At 37.5% G+C, this 17326-nt stretch overlaps 1 protein-coding gene across 2 annotated transcripts; it reads right to left on the reverse strand.

Annotated features, from left to right (window-relative positions):
* Window positions 1–2017: 2017 nt before the first annotated feature.
* On the reverse strand, window positions 2018–12425 carry Rbm11 (RNA binding motif protein 11). 2 transcript variants are annotated; one of them, XM_057765464.1, is made up of 5 exons: window positions 12297–12425; window positions 7334–7496; window positions 5658–5730; window positions 5053–5149; window positions 2018–3306 (listed from the first exon to the last, which is right to left on the reverse strand). In XM_057765464.1, the coding sequence occupies exons 1-5, from the start codon at window positions 12390–12392 to the stop codon at window positions 3019–3021; spliced, it is 717 nt and encodes a 238-aa protein (XP_057621447.1). In that variant the 5' UTR covers window positions 12393–12425; the 3' UTR covers window positions 2018–3018. The 2 variants fall into 2 exon arrangements, with proteins under 2 accessions (XP_057621447.1, XP_057621448.1); XM_057765465.1 differs by having other exon boundaries at window positions 7334–7390; window positions 12297–12406.
* Between the last annotated feature and the right edge of the window lie 4901 nt (window positions 12426–17326).

Below are 17326 nucleotides of genomic sequence, written 5' to 3' on the forward strand. Positions count from 1 at the left end.
AGGGAGAAGACAAGATAATATTTAATTGTGTATGTGGAAAAAATTTAAAACCAAAGGAAAACACTTAAAAAGGATTTCCTTTAAACTATCTGTAGTGAGATATCATTTCTAAACTAGTTTAATTTTGATGAATCATTTTCACCAAAATAAAGCCCAGGTTATCAGTTATCATTTTAAATATGCAATGAATAAGGGAACAAGACTCTCATTTCGGATGTTTTACTTACAAGTACAGAAGCAGAGGTAGACTGTAGACACTGGAAAGGCCTGGGGGAAGCTGCAATTGTATTGAAAGTTATGCTCTGCCAACTCTATCTGGGGACCATACAGTTGTCCTCTGGCTGTTTTCTTCCTAAGGACTGGCAGGAATGGGAACCAGGCAACCACATCACCAGAGTAGCAGTTACTTAAACCACATCTCACTGAAATGTCCACCCCAAGGAGTATGCTTAAACGTAACATATTTAAATAGACATTAAACTGAACAAATTGTGTCACTTCTACTTTCTGTATGCACACGTGAAACTATAAGAGCCTATTTTTATTTTGACAAGGGTTTGGCATCAAAAATATTTCAGTGGAATGGGGCATGACCGGTGACTGAAGTAAGTCACTGAAGCAAGATGACTATAGAAAATTTTGAAAAACTGATTGGTAGAAGAACATTAGCCAAAACTGATCAAAGAAGAAATATCGGGGGAGAATTTAGACTAGAAAGGAGAGTAAAAATGTTGTATTGCTAAGGCGATACCCTAGTGAGTATGTTTAATAGATACAGGCGGACATCTAGATACAATGTTGGGAATTTTGTCAAGAGAGAAGTCTTTAAAACTGAGGACATTTTTTTGCATATAATATTTTTAACCTGACTAGTCCTAAACAATCTGTAACAGTTGTCAGTCTTTTTAAGAAATTGACAATAACAAATATTAATTGCAACAGCAGTTTGTAATGTCACAAAAATACTGCGTATAATTGTATTCAATGGTGAGATTTTGTATGTGTCCTTTGTCTAAACAACTAATCTGTATGTAGCTCAGTGTGTGTCTTTTGTGAAAACTTGAGGGGGTGTTTGCCACTAATTTCTAGTGACACTTTTGTTTATTATGCCCGTGTCTGGTATATTAAAAATTAATTAAATAAATTATTGAATTGAGACTATGTAACATGTCTAGTTTCATACTTAGACTATTAATTTCTGCTCACATTTGAAGTAGATTCTGAGATCGGAGAATTAAAATTGGAAAAGAAAACCCTGTCAAGCCAATTATGCTAAAAGTTCTTCACCCACGTACATAACATTTGGAAAACTGACAACTTAAAATTTTGGGGTTGTAGTAAACATAAGCATTTTAAGGAAAGCTTTATAATCTTTAACCAAGACACCATGGTGAAAGTGACTTTTCTAGTGTTCTATTTAGCTGAATGGCTGACTAGCTGAGAACTGATACTGAGTTAATTTTCTGTCTCTGATGGAAGAGCTACAAAGACATTTCCCAGTTGTAACATGTTAGATCATGCACTGCTTCAACCTGACTTGCTTACGCAGGTCAATCTTCATTGCTAGGAGTTTTTTTTTTTTTTTTTATACATAGCTCTGCTACCATGCCAATCACAGTGATCTCATTTATGTCCATAATAAATTACATATCTAGAGGAAACTTGAAGACAATGTTAATGAGTTTTAAAATGTTACTAACTAATTTTTAAAGAATAAATTTTATTTTGACCATGATCCCAAATTGTCAAAATATGAATTTAAAAATAATGCTTTTGCATTTAACTGTTGAAGAATGTAAAAATGAGTTGAAGTTCCATGCAGCAGAATTTAGGTTTGCATATTGATCAGATGGAAATAAGCTTGGATTTGTTATAACTGCTATATCTTGTATACTTATTATTACCTAGAGTGAAACTCAGTTATTTTTCTCGTTAAACAAATTTTTATTTTTTGAATAAATAATACTTAGGAAAAAGTAAGCAACATTCAAAAGTAACATCCATGTGTGGTTTTTCCTATTGAACTGAGTAGATGAATCCAAGTGGGTTTGCCTGATTTGTTCAATTAGTTTTAACAAACACATAATTTTCTTAGTTTTGGTTTATGCTGAATCAAACTGATAAACACCATTCATTTTACATGTACTCCATTTATCTTCTAAAATACGTGAATTATAAATATAGACCTGGAAGTAGGCATTAAATATATGATGATACAACAGCATTCTATCTATGCAGTTCATGAAGATTCACACATTTGCTATACACTCTCCACCCTTGCTGGAAGGAGCAGACAGTGGATGCTGACACCATCAACTGATTTTTTTCATTACAAACAAGAAATGAGATGTAAAGAGATATTTATGTCCAATAAAATCATGAAAAAAGGAACTAATCCTATAGCAGCCCCTTTAAGCAAATGACACTGAGCATATGACAGTACTTTTTCTTTGTATGTCATGGTCACGATCATATGAAATCAGCCTGCTAGTGATACTCAGAGATATTGTGTTTAGACTTAAATGGTAAAGTGTCAGTTACAAGGGAACTGATGCCTCCTTACTACATAGTCGTTAGAACATGCTGTTTTTAAATATTACCACTGTTTCCCCAGCAACCTACAGATGCATCTGAGGCCAGCCCACTTGTGGTTGAAAGCCTCAGGTGAGACTCTAGGGAGAGCACAGTGCTTAACCCTCAAGGGTTTAGCGAGTGGCTTTAGAGTTTAGTGAAATTTCATCCTCAGTTCTAAAAATAAGATGATGTAAAGTGTATTCTTCCTGACAATGGGCAAGAAATAACCTTTCAAATACAAAAGTAGTACATTATTTTACTGTTGAAAAGCTTTTATCATTGATGGCAAAAACTGAATACAAATCACAGAGTCATATTTTCATTTTTTTTTTTAAAGACAAGGTGGCCAAGAAATGGATCATTTGGTACAACCGACTTTTTTTTCTTTTTTCTTCTTTCTTTTTTTATTTTGATAGAGAGAGAGAGCAGCACAGATACTCTTCACTAGTATTTCTTCTTCCTCTTGCATTTCCTGCATTTTTGGCCACCTTCATTCCCTCTCTGGTCTTCCGAACTACTGCCAGAGTCACTGGCTTGCCTTTGCCTCTTTCGTTGGCCCCTATGATAAAGGTCAGGCTCACTTGGCTGCTGGTGAGTCCATTCATAGGAGCAGGGTCCAGCCTCGAGGTCTGGGGTGTAGTTTAAGGAGCAAGACCCAGATGTATTGCTGGGAAGTGAAGCTGTCATGTCGTAGAAAGGAGGCTGCATCATTGGACTGTGTGTGTGCCAGGGCTGTGAAGAGAAGACACACATGAACACACACTCAGAATGCAAGAAGAGAGTTCACAATGCATGGGCATTTGCAGACAGCAATAGGTGAGCCAAGCCAACCTGAGTATACTGCAGCGACTGTATTGTACAAGGATTTATGGGCATTGTTTCAGCTGGGTAACATGAGGCACAAAAATTAAAGGTGCCACATAGTTTACCACCACATTGGTCAGCAGTGTCCAGCAGAAATCTTATTAAAAAACACATAGGTAGTTTGTAAACACAATAGAAGAGGAAAATAAATAAATAGATAAGATAGTACAGTTATTTATCCCAATACATATTCAGACTACTGTTATTTAACACCTTTACCAATTAAAGCTTTTTTTTTTTTTTTTTTTTTTTTTTTTTTTTTTTTTTTTTTTTTTTTTTTTTCAGAGCTGGAATTTTGAGCCCAGGACCTTGCTCTTGTCAGACAGGCAATCTGTCACTGAGGTATATCCCCAGGGAGATAGGTTGCATGGATTTGGAGGGGGAATCTTCTCAAATGCTCACAGTTTATCTGACTTGGAAGCTAAATCATCACTGAAGTTATTTGACTTGACATAAGAGTTCCATAATTTTTTTTTTTTTTTGATTTTTCGAGACAGGGTTTCTCTGTAGCTTTTTGGTTCCTGTCCTGGAACTAGCTCTTGTAGACCAGGCTGGCCTCGAACTCACAGAGATCCGCCTGCCTCTGCCTCCCGAGTGCTAGGATTAAAGGCGTGTGCCACCACCGCCCGGCTCATTAAATTTATAATAGAAAAATTTGTAACTACCATGTTCCAGTCGCTTTAAATATACATAGAAACTTCCCAATGCGTAATTCAAGTACTGATTTTAAATTTTAATGAAAATTAAAGCTTCTTGGGTGCACGTGCAGCCGAGAGCTCCCACGCTGTACACCACAGTTGTCACTGCTTTAGGCAGAGAAATGCATCGTGGGTCTTAACAAGTTAGCTGCAGTTTCTGACTGTTCTAATCAGAGGACAGGGCAGCATGAGACAATCTTCCAAAGCAAGCCGAGCTAGACCAAAAGATAAAAGATGCTGGGGAGACTTAGTGTTAGTTCAGGCTGCTTCCGTGCTGATACAAATCTAGTTAGCTATGATTTAGGAATGTTTTCTCCAGAAGTGAGAGCATAATTTTCCAGGAAGTTTCATAACTGTTTACTAATTGAAAATGGATATTAAAAAACACTAAAGTTTAAATATATGTTGGCTACTCATAACAGCCTCTGAATAAAAACAAACAAACACAAAACAACAATGATAACATAATATAACTAATCTACAGGATAGTCTCACACCTATAGATAATAAACTTATAGATTTAGGTTTGCGTACTTATATCTTAGAACTTACATTATTTTACTTACAAAACAAAGAGTTGTGAGGAAAATATTCCAAAATCAAAATTCATGACCAAGATTTCTAGGCTATAGCCAAACAATGGAGAAAATTTTTGTGGCTAAGAACATCCCTGGCAGCGGTCATTTTCTGGAGAATGTGGTATTTAGGGATTACTAGGTTACTTCTGCCTGACACTGGAGCACGGGCCAGTCACTGAGGTCTTATACACAGGGTTTCTCATGACCCTTTCTGTACATGTGCTGGGGCATAGTCTGTGTTGGTGCCGGGTTCAGATTTCAACACCAATTGTCAAGAAGGGTGCTTTTGTTCCAATATTTGTAAATTGTATACTGAAGCAAACATATTTCACACTCACCATTTTCTGAAAGAAAAAATATTCTTGAGGTAAAGCAGCGTTTGCAATTGGGAAAAACTGCATGGGAAATGAAGATCTGCCCACCATTTCTTCATTCCTGGGCAAAAGAAGAGAAGCAAGGACATCTTAAAATTAAAAGGTACAAATGTCATTTTCTCATAAAAATAATTACAGCCTTACGTAAGTAGAACAGAAGAACTCTCTTGTAGTCTTTAAGATTAAATACTTTGCACACACAAATAATGTGCTATCACTGATGATGTAATGAGATGGTAATACATTAATTACTTGGTTATAAAGTATTTAAACTACAATATTTAGAATCACATTTGTCTTTTTATCAGGAACACCTTAGATTGTGTTCTAGTTGCAAAAAGGAAATGCTCAAATGTGAACATAACAAGCATGCGCCTTGCAGACACTAAGAGATCATCAGTTTTCTACAGATAGAAAACAATGTTGAAATTATCACTTTAGTTTTAAAGATATCGTTACAATTTAACTAAAATGCTATGTGTCTAGACTCCTGCTTTAATATACTTGTTGGTGTCTGACAAGGTAAGATAATAAAGTTCATATTTATCCAAAAACATGCATTTGATTACCTGAAGCTGTGTGAATTTATCTTAACACAGCTCTCAAAACTTTGGCTAGCTGGTTCAGAAGAGCGAGAACTGCCTTTAATGGGACAGAATTAAAGAAAATAAAATAGAAAAGAAACATTATTTCATGACACAATTACTTGGAGTTTGAACATTATAACATTAAGCCATAAAGTCATGCAAAACCCTAAATCTGATGATTCTGGCCTATACTTCAGAATTTGAGAGGCTGAGGCAGCAGGATCCAGAGTTTCAGGATAGCCTGGGATATATATCGTGAGACCCTATTTAATAAAAACAAAGACAAATATAAAACCTTACTTTTTTTGTATTCAAAATTCTGTACTAGTTAAGATATATACACATATAACTTATATCCAGAGTCGCATTTACAGATTTTATACATGATTATAAATGACTGGATAAAAATTGAACTTTATTAAAAATCCATGGACAGATATGAATATTACACAGGCATGGGACTAAGTGAGGTAAACTATGTTGTTTTATTGCATATTACTGTAAGTTAAAAATGATATACGAACACTGTCACTTGCTTCTAGAATATAAGATTTGAGTTCCCTAAATATTATGGATAATAGCCAGTCCAACTTTATACAAGATGTGTCAGAACCTAACACACCCAAGCTTATTCTACCAATTGGCAGAGAGGTGGAGGGCAAAGAGAAAGGGAGAAATAACTTTCCTTTTGCAAGAAACATAGTTTTTGCTACTGTTGGCTTTAGTAGATCAACAACAATAATAATACACCAATAAGGCAGCACTAACCTGGGGAGGCCTCAGAGTACTTAGATGCCTCTATCAGCCCTTTCTTGGCCTGCAAACATTATTTGTACTTCTTGTTTATAGATGACTAGTTCATGATGTGTGCAATAGATGTCTAAAGTTTTAAATTCAGGCCCTAGCAATGTTCATAGACTGGCTTCCCAATAAAGACTACTTGGGAAGAACTTTCTTCAAGATAATAGGTACTTGAACAGTGTCAAACAGTCTTGCTATATAAAGTTTAGACTTAATTGTTTTTAACTCATGTGATTTTAAAGTTGCTAGCAACATTTATAGGCACTTCCTGGTTGGTTCTGAAGTATAAATTTAAAAGTTTTAATGCAGAGGAGATAAGTTTGGGTTGGTAATATAGGAGGCAATATCAATTAATTATATATTAAACATATATATGTAATTCCCCCAAAGAACAGTGATGAGAGAGACACTTTTCATTGCCCTGTACTATAAAGAAAACAAAATACTTAAGCCCCTGAGAACATGTTCAACAAGAAGGCACGTTTTGAAGATTGACAGGTGACAGAACTTACCAAACAGATACTTCAAAAATTAATAGTGATGACAAAGACACTTTTATTTGTCCTACACCAGTGGTTCTCAACCTCTGGGACAACATCCCTTTGGGAGGTCACATATCAGATATTCTGCACATCAGATATTTACATTACAACTCATAATAGTAGCAAAATTACAGTTATAAAGAAGCAATGAAAAATTTTATGTTTGGTGGTCACCACAACATGAATTGCATTCAAGAGCCGAAACATTTGGAAGGCGAACAACTATCCTACACTATATAGAAAACAAAATGTTTAAGCCCCTGATCATAGCACCAACAAAGCACACTTTGAGGATTTATCGGGGACAGAACTTACCAAATCGATATTGCACATTAATTGGCCTTCCATACAAACGAATTCCATTCAGCAAAGCTATGGCATAAGACACAGATTCAGGATGTTTGAAGCAGACGAAGCCAAAGGACTTTGGCTTCCCATCTCTGTCTTTGCAAAGAGTTACTTTGGTTAGTGGCCCAGCCTGTAAGAAACTAAAATTATTTTCTCATAAATCCAAGGACTTTATTTTTACACTAAGATAAGTAAGTCCAAGTTTGACTAAAATAAAGAACATTCATAAACAGCTCCACAGATCATGCATCTTCCCATTCAGCAACACAGCTACCCAACCTTTCTAGCTTATCAGAGGCATTAATGGACAAGGAACTTACAGGGTAGAGTTCAGATATACAAGGAAAGAAAGACTATTTTTATCTTAGGCTTTACAAATCAATTTAGCGGATATTTGAATCTCATATGAAAATAGTACTACCTCTCTGCACATATTAGCAAAATTTAACTGAAAAGTCATGAGAAAAATAATCTTACTTGGGTTGGTTGCTGTCAAAAAGGCCAGTAACATGACATGACAGATTCATGTTCCTGCCGCAAAACTGAAGGAGGGCTATGGCGATGGCTTGGGGGTAAGAGTGCTGCCACGTATGTGTGAAGACTAGGTCTGGATCAGCAGCATGCAAACTGCCAGACGCTAGAGACCCAGCAAGCCTGGGGTATGCAACACAAAAAATGTTTCCAACAAAGGGGGACTTCAAGGACCAATGTAAGTGTTCTCTGACCTCCATAGATATGTGGTGGTACTCACATATGCACATTCATGAACATGCATGCTGTTGGGTAATGCTTTTGTACATTATAAAGATTTGTCATTTGTATTAGCTTAATAAAACGTTGATTGGCCAGTAGTCAGGCAGGAAGTATAGGCCGGGTGACCAGACTAAGAGAATTCTGGGAAGAGGAAAGGCAGAGATACAGTTACCAGTCAGATGCAAAGAGAGCAAGATGAGAATGCCTCACTTAGGAAAGGTAACAAGCCATGTGGCTAAACATAAATAAGAATTACGGGTGAATTTAAGTTGAAAGTGCTAGTTAATAATAATCCTAATCATGCGGTTTATAATTAATATAAGCCCCTGAGTGTTTCTTTGGGACTGAACCTTCCAGTATAGAAGGTTCCAGGTGGGACAGAAATTTTCGTCTACACAGAAATGCATGTATACACATACACATACGTGTGTGTGTGCTCTCATGTATACATGCCTGCATATACTACACAGTGTTTCTAAATAAACTAAATATATTATGTTTTTGATCTAGTAACACTGCTTCATAAATATGTTCAAAGGAAATTTATTTTAACATTTTTAAAATCTGGTAGAATAAGTAAACTATTCATCTGAGTTGACATTTTTTTTAAAAAAGCAACTAGAAATATTATTCTATGGTGAATTCTTCAAACAGCATAAAGTACCACAAATTTTAAGTTTCAGGATGTGTGGCTACAAAAACCTGCAGTGGGTTTTTGCAAAGCAAAGAAGCAAAGTCTAATATTAGAGAAGAGTGTTAATCACACCTGAGGAAAAAAAATCACACCAATTCATTACCTCAATGACCCTGACTGGAGGATATGTTCACAAAGACTGGAACTGACTTAGAGCTATATACTTTAAAGATTATTTTTCTCTGCAGAGTTGGCCAAATATATGTAAATTTGTTTATTATCCACAAAAAAGTATGCCATCCTTACAACGGTGCTGTGCCTTGGATTTCAGTCTTTCTTCTCGGAAACCTTTGCCCAGGGACTAACTCCTGCTCCTTTTGTTTGAACAGGATGAAGCTAGCAAAACAATTTCCCCATTTTTGTCTCTTCTATGAAGACAGCTTTCTGTTATACCACATCATGAAACTTCACACTCAATACATTTGAAACCACAATCATTGCCTTTCCCCCACTCTAAATCTCTACTCTAATATTTCTTGGTTAAAAGGACAGAAGTATATATGAATTTTAAAACAAGATATTGAGAAATTTGAAATTGATTATAAAAATTTATATGGTAATGAAGGACTTATTCTGTTTTCTAGTTTCAGTTTTCCTCTACTAACATTACAGTACACAGACTTAAGGAAATGTTCAACATCCTTAGTCATCAGAGAAATGCAAATCCAAACAACTCTGAGATTCCGTCTTATACCTGTAAGAATGGTCAAGATCAGAGAAATGCAAATCCAAACAACTCTGAGATTCCGTCTTATACCTGTAAGAATGGTCAAGATCAAAAACACTGAAGACAACTTATGCTGGAGAGGTTGTGGGGTAAAGACAACATTCCTCCATTGCTGGTGGGAATGCAAGCTGGTACAGCCTCTTTGGATGTCAGTGTGGTGATTTCTCAGAAAATTAGGAAACAATCTTTTTCAAGAGCCAGTAATACTCTTGGGTATATATCCAAAGGGTGCTCAATCATGCCACAAGGACATGTGTTCAGCTACGTTCATAGCAGCATTGTTTGTCATAGCCAGAACCTGGAAACAACCTAAATGCCCCTCAACCAAATAATGGATAAGGAAAATTGCCGCGCACCACGCCCCTGTGTCTGTGCTCTGTGCGCTAGAACCCAGTTCGTGAGCTTCGGGCAAGGGGCTGGAGGTTGAGAATACAGACTCAGAGACAGACCGACACGAAGACCTTTTAACACTGATACCGAAGCCCTCTTTATTAACACCATGTAGAATTAAATACACTACAGTCAATGGTCAACAGATGATAATCCCATCCTCTGATCCTCTAACTAGGCACAACTTCTAGTAACTTATATTAAAACGGTCTAAGAGGGAAAAGCAGCTGAAGGCCAGGACTCATTAATCCCAACAGAAAATGTAGTACATTTACACAATGGAGTACTACATAGCAGAAAAAAATAATGACATCTTGAATTTTGCAGGGAAATGGATGGAGCTAGAAAACATTTTGAGTGAGGTAACCCAGACCCAGAAAGATAATTGTCACATGTATTCACTCATAAGTGGATTTTAAACATAAAGCAAAGAAAACCAGCCCACAAAACAATCCCAGAGAACCTAGACAACAATGAGGACCCTAATAGAGACATACATAGATCTAATCTACATGGGTAATAGAAAAAGACAAGATCTCCTGAGTATAGGGACTTTGGGAGAGGGCTGAAGGGGAGTGGGGAGGCAGGGAGGGGAGCAGAGAAAATATAAAGCTCAATAAAAATCAATAAAAAATATTACAGTATACAGAAGCATACAAAGACGAGATTTACTTATAAACGTAAGCCCAAACTCCTTATTTCCTGAGTGCTGGCAACAGAGTCTAGGATCTTATGAATGCAAAGCAAGTGTTGATCACTGAGCGACACTTCCAGTTCTGGTATAGCATAACTCAACTGACTTTTCTGAAGCCAACAACCACATAACTTTCTTCTAAAGTCAGAATGAGACATTTTCAGAGCAGCTGAATGGTGGTTTTGCTCATGTTGCTGACATCAAAGTCTTTCAAATGATCCTGTATATTAGTAATTCTCCTTGAGCAAAATGAACAGGCAGGCTTATTGCTTGACCCATTGAACAGTATTTAAATTTTAGTCAAGTGGGAAAAGGAAATCATAAAAGTAATAAGGAGCTACTACATTTCGCCTTTTCTGTGCACACATTGATGTGTACCTAGTTCTTCCTCACTAGATGGTGCTGGTGATAGAGGATTGGCAGCCCCACAACCCTTTTTAACTCCCTTGGAGGTTAAAGAGGGAAGCGTTCTGGAGGAGCTAAAATTACTCCTTTTCTGAACAGTGAATTTCAAACCATATTGGATCATAAAATAGATAACTATGTTTTTAGAGGAAAATCTTTAAAATGGCAATGGATAAAGATAAAAGTCTTAATATATAATTTTTAAGTAATAAAAATTTTAATGTTTAAGAGAAGAGCTATTTTCAGAGAATCCTTGCTAACTATCCAGCACTCAGCATCTTTACTTAAATTTGGAGACAAACTAAGTCCTTTATACATTACTTAAAACAACAACAAAAAAAATTACTTCCACGGCTGGTACCCAAACTTCACTCTCGAAACATATCTCTGTTATTGTGTCTCTGAGAATTTTCCGTTATTTTGTAAGTGCAAGTCACTCCTGATTTCTTTTCATTATTCTATTAGCACTAATAAGTATTAGCAGCAGCCAGCCGCAATGACGGTAGCTGTTTTATTGAGCTAAGTTTACTTCTGGCAATCAGATTACATCGCAGACACTATTACTTCCATTTCACAGTATAGAATTCCACATACTGAGACTCCAACACTGACTGACTTCTGGTCACACTGTCGACCTCAGTGCTCTTACTGTCAACAGTTTTTATATACGTTTTACAGATAGGCATCAATCATGGGAAACAGTTTTGCTTCCCTCCTTTAGGGTTTTCTCTGCACTTTGGTTTGCCCCATAATTCTGTGTCATTAACCAACTAGATGAGGGGTTGAAGACACCACTCTCTGGCAACTATTTTTTTTTTTTTTTCAGTTCTCAGAAAGGTCCCGAAGGTCCTCCAATTATGAAATACAGTGTCATGACCAGGGGACCCAGTCAGTAATCACTTGTAAGAGTCTAGAATAAACTGCTTTCCCCATCAAAAAGGCTTGGAAGAAAGGGTAATAACCAGGGACAGGTACCATATTCAGATTGGATACAAGGGTGCTTACTATCCCCTGAGGACAGTGACGAGTTGTTTTATGTTCCGCAGCACATCCACGGCCCGCAGAGGATCCGGCAGCCCTCGCCAGGGGCTGGCAGGCTGTGGGATTGGGGTGGGAGATCGTTGCCCACCCGGGGCTGCAGAGGAAGGGACCACTCATCCCCAGCCACGCACTTGTGTACCCAAGGGAAGGAAGGGAGACCTGAGCTCCGGTGGGGCGGGGTCCCGGGGCTCCCGAGCCGCCGCCCGGCCTTCCCCGCGGACGGTACCTGAAGGAATAGCTCGTAAAGAATCTCTTCCCGTACTCGGGCCTCTAAATTGCCCACAAACACGGTCCTGTCAGCCTCCTCCTGAGCCGGGAACATCCCTGCGGTCGGCAGCCAGGGGATGGAGGAGATGCGGAGGCCCCGCCCCCTCGCTCCGCCTCACTGCGCGGCCCCGCCAGGGCAGCAGAGGCCGAGGCGGGTGCGCGCCATGGGCGGGGCGGGGCGGGGCAGACCACGCCCAACGCCCTCGCGGGAACCGCCCACCACTCCGCAGTCCCGCCCTCATCTGGCTAGCAACAGGGTGAGGGACCCAAGGGCTTCAGCAGAACACTTAGTACAGTGCTACTGTCTCTTCCTGAACAAGCTTAATTATTGACTTTAGGTTCTTTCAAACACGGTTTGAAACAAAATAACTAGGAAGATGATTTAAGATGGACTAACTTCACTATAGATAAGCCTAGGGTAATGCGAAAAGTTAATTTGTCTCTAAATGGTAAAAGGGTCTATCACTAAGAAGGCAAAGTTGTCACTGTCAAAGTAAAATCTTAATAAACGTCTACATGTGTGGATATTGATAGCATAGAGAACTAAATTTAACATTGATTTACCCCTTAAGTGATCCAAGACAGGTCTTTGAAGATGTTCTGTGGGCTCTGAAAGACCACTGACCTCAAGAAAATAGAATATATCAATGAATCATTGGAAAATGTTACTGAGGACCTTAAAGTCGACCTGGAGAGTAATGATAATACAACTTGGTCTTTGGTTGATAGAGCAGTGGGAATGTATTTTGAATTCATGCGCTGTGCTTCTGCTTGGTTGATTGATCAGAAAAAAAATATTTTCTAAAAGAAAGGAAATGGTTGAGAAACTCTTACAGAAATGGTCACCAACCTTAGCCACGAGGGACATGCAAATTAAAACTATTTTGGGATTTTATTTTACCACGGTCAAAAGGGCCAAGATCAATCAGGCGAATGACAGAACATGCTGGCAAAGATGTGGGTAAAGAGGAACACTTGCACATTTCTCTTGGGAGTCCAAACCGGTTCAACCACTAAGGAAATCAGTGTGACAGCAGGAAGATCTAGCTGAAGAACTCTTCAGAATATACCCAAAGTACTCCACAACCTACTCCAGATCCATCCATGTCCATTGCTGCTCTATTCAAAAGAGAAATTGGAAAACGTCTAGGATTGTATTAACTGATGAATAGCTAATGAAATGTGGCACATTTATACTGTGAAATATTATTCAGCTGCTAAAAATGAAATTAGTAAATTTGCAGGTAAATAGATGGAACTAGAAGTAACCATTCTGAGTGAGATAACACACACACACACACGCACACACAAAAGACTACTGGTTGTTCTCCAAATCTTGATGTTTAGATTCTATTGCTGAAGACAACATTTATCTCATCAAACAGAGAAACTGAACTGGTGCCCAGCTAGAAACTTCACTCCTTTTGAATAGTATTCGTAATACTGAAACTTACTCTGTAGACTAACATGGCAAAAAAGTAATCATCAATATTACCAGAATACAAACGCTGTGACCTACAATAGTGAAGTGGCCACAAGATACACTGGAGCAATGGTGGCACAAATATGGGAGTAATCAACCGCCTTTTTTTTTTTTTTTTTTTTTTTGGTTTTTCGAGACAGGGTTTCTCTGTGGCTTTGGAGCCTGTCCTGGAACTAGCTCTGTAGACCAGGCTGGTCTCGAACTCACAGAGATCCGCCTGCCTCTGCCTCCCGAGTGCTGGGATTAAAGGCGTGTGCCACCATCGCCCGGCTCAACCGCCTTTTGATTGGATTTAAGATCCACCCGATGAGATGGGACTTATGCTTGACATTGCTAAAGTGGCCAAGAATCCAAAATTGCATAGCTCATGGACCTAAGGAGAATCATACTGCTTTTATTTCCAACCACATAACTCTGGATGACATATACCCATAAGTCAGTGCCTCCCTCAGTCTTCATCAGAGAAGTCTTGCAGTAGGTGGGAATTAACACAGAGACTTACAACTGGACAGTGTATGGAGAATATGAGACTTGACAGCGGTCATTCCTAATGGGTGTCTTTAAAAGCTCCTCCATTTGAGGCTCAGAGATCTTTGAGCGAAGGAAAGGAGTTTTGTAAGAGCCAAAGATGGTGAATGACCCAAGCAAGCAGAATCATCTGTATATCAAAGGACTGACATGCCGGGCGGTGGTGGCGCACGCCTTTAATCCCAGCACTTGGGAGGCAGAGGCAGGCGGATCTCTGGGAGTTCGAGGCCAGCCTGGTCTACAAGAGCTAGTTCCAGGACAGGCTCCAAAAGCTACGGAGAAACTCTGTCTCGAAAATCAAAAAACAAAAACAAACAACAACAACAACAACAAAAAAAGGACTGACAAACATGAAATCACAGAGACTGTAGCAACATGCCAAGAACCTGCACAGGTCTAAGCTCTGAGAGGTTAAGTTGACATGGTCTCATACCTAATCAAGAAGCTATTAGTGATTAATGTCTGCTAGCAAAGGAAAATTCAGGTCTCTCCAATGGAGCTGTCACTGGCTGTATCAGTCACACCCCAGGCCAGGCTCTATGCCCAAGGATAATTGTCCAGTACAGAACAAACTCCCTTTTTGGGGGTTTTTGTTTTGTTTTGGCAATTTTTTGTCATATTTGTGATTTTTATTTGAGTTTTATAATTGGTTTTTGTTAAATATATGTGCGCACACATATATAGAGAACATGAAGTTGGGTGGTTAGGGAGCTGGAGAACATCTTGGCGGAATTGGAGAAAGAGAAATCATCATCAAACTATATTTCATGAAAATATTTAATAAAGAGATGCATTTTAAGAAAGATCATTTCTCCTCTAACTCTGACATGCTTACTTACTTGTGTGAGTTGGGCAAATAACTTGACTTTGGGATTCAGATTCATTTTAGTGACCAGATTGGTCTAAATGGATTATTTCATGCAGTATTTATTTTGTGAATTGCTTCTTAGGTGTCAGGAACTGTTTTCAATCTCAGGAACAAAACCCAATATAGAAATCTGGATAGTGGGAGAAAAAGGCTTTATTTAGATAGTGCAGGTTCCAATAGCATTAGTTGTTACTTCTCAAGTCTATAAATATTGTCTTTCTTTGTTTTTTTTTTTATTCCTAAACTAAATACAGTACAGTAAGAGGTTAAAGGAAGTAACTGCATGATCAAATGAGTGGACATTTGAAACTTTCTACTCTGCGTAGATATTTTACATATTTGTACTTATTTGCTTCATAAATCTAATGTGAACTAAGATATTTTCTTCTTAACATTCATAAATACTCAGCGCTTACATATAACTGTGAATGTTATAATACATTTTGTTTCCAAATAACTAAAGATTGTATTATATCATTATATAAAATCTGTGTTGTTCTTTGTATACGTATATGAATATTATTAGTGTTTTAACAGACCCTACTATCTTCGGTTCTGTGTACATTTTTGGTCTTTATTGTTTTAGAGTTCTTAGTTACCATTCTGAGACTAAGCTCATGCACTTGAACATGTACTCAGACTTAGATACCAACAGGCAATTTTTTTCATTCATGTAACTTGCATTTTCTAGCTCAATGTTTACTAGCCTATTAGTAACATATAAAGCTTTATTGAGAACACATGAAATTCTTTAAAGAATTACATAGTCTTTATCAGAAAGTTTTATACTTCAACTAGCATGAACATAACAAAGTATATGAATATATATGAATTTTTTGTAGATGCAGATGTAGACAAACAGATAGACAGTGACCTAGATATATAGATAGATACATAGATACACAGACATATAGACGGATACATAGATAGAAACATAGACATTTGTCTACTTCATTTCAATGCCGCAGCCCAGGAAATTGTGTTCCACTGGGGTTTATCTATTGTGAAATCCAGGATAGCTAGCTGCCTCACATATGCAGTAGCATAACTCTCTTGTTACATTTTTTCAAACATTCCTTATTGTGAACTTCTATTGTATAATTAAATATAAGCACCCTAGTCAGACCCTGACACACCTTCCTGACACACATGTGACTATATAATAAGTCTGTTGAAAGGGTACCTATTAGAAAAAAAAGCATCTCCATAGAGCATCCTCATCAACTAAGTCTGTGGATATAAGTAGGCACTTAGTAAGGGTTGTGTAAATGAATGTTCAGATGAAGGAATTAATGATTGGAAAAGCTTGGTAATGGAAGTTTACTACAACTATGAATAATGTTATGTATGCATTGTTTAATCATCACAGTACACATAATTGGAGAAATTCTTCCCTGTTAGATATTTGTATTTTCCATTTTGGGCTACTGTATTAATGCTGAAATGAACACTTTGCTCTCATATTTTTGCGCTTGTATGATTTTATTATGGCATGGAAAGAACTTGCAGTTCTGTAGCAAAGCAATGTCCTTTGGATGTTTAATTGTTGACTCAGTGGCTAGCATTTTTTAATTTGTTTTTGATATTTTTAACAGTATCTTGTCACTCTCTGGCCTTGAACTTAAAATGTAGCCATACTTGACCTTAAACTTCTTGTGTTTCTGTCTCCTTCTCCTAATTGCAAGATTTACAGTGGACCACAGTCATGCCTCATTTACCTAGAGTATGGCACATGTCAGGTACAGGCTCTATTAACAGAACTACCTCTCAACCTTCATTAAATTTTTTGATAGAATTTATATAAATTAAATGAATGTTTATCCCAAAATACAATCTGAAAACTGATCTACAATGTAAATCTTACTTAGCCTTTATAATTACTGTTCAAGGCTCATAACATGCCCATTGCACAGAGATTCATTAGCTATACGTGTTTGTAAGTATCATCAACATAACCTCTTTTGTGACACTGCTTACTTTGCATTTGTATCTGTAAGCTTTTTCCTCTCCCATTGTCTGAGTATGTCTGAGTGGGACTAAAATATTAATAAAATAAAACAGATATTAATAAAAACTATTGGCATATTTCATACTATATTATCATCAGCTA

This window comes from Chionomys nivalis, chromosome 3 (genome assembly GCF_950005125.1).
Source record: "Chionomys nivalis chromosome 3, mChiNiv1.1, whole genome shotgun sequence".
Taxonomy (NCBI): domain Eukaryota; kingdom Metazoa; phylum Chordata; class Mammalia; order Rodentia; family Cricetidae; genus Chionomys; species Chionomys nivalis.

Coding starts and splice junctions, on each gene's coding strand:
- Rbm11 (XM_057765464.1), bottom strand. CDS start 12,392: ATGTTCCCGGCTCAGGAGGAGGCTGACAGGACCGTGTTTGTGGGCAAT. Junction 5,731..7,333: donor TAATGTGCAATATCGATTTG/GTAAGTTCTGTC, acceptor GTCCCATTAAAG/GCAGTTCTCGCTCTTCTGAA. Junction 5,150..5,657: donor ATAAATTCACACAGCTTCAG/GTAATCAAATGC, acceptor TCTTTTGCCCAG/GAATGAAGAAATGGTGGGCA.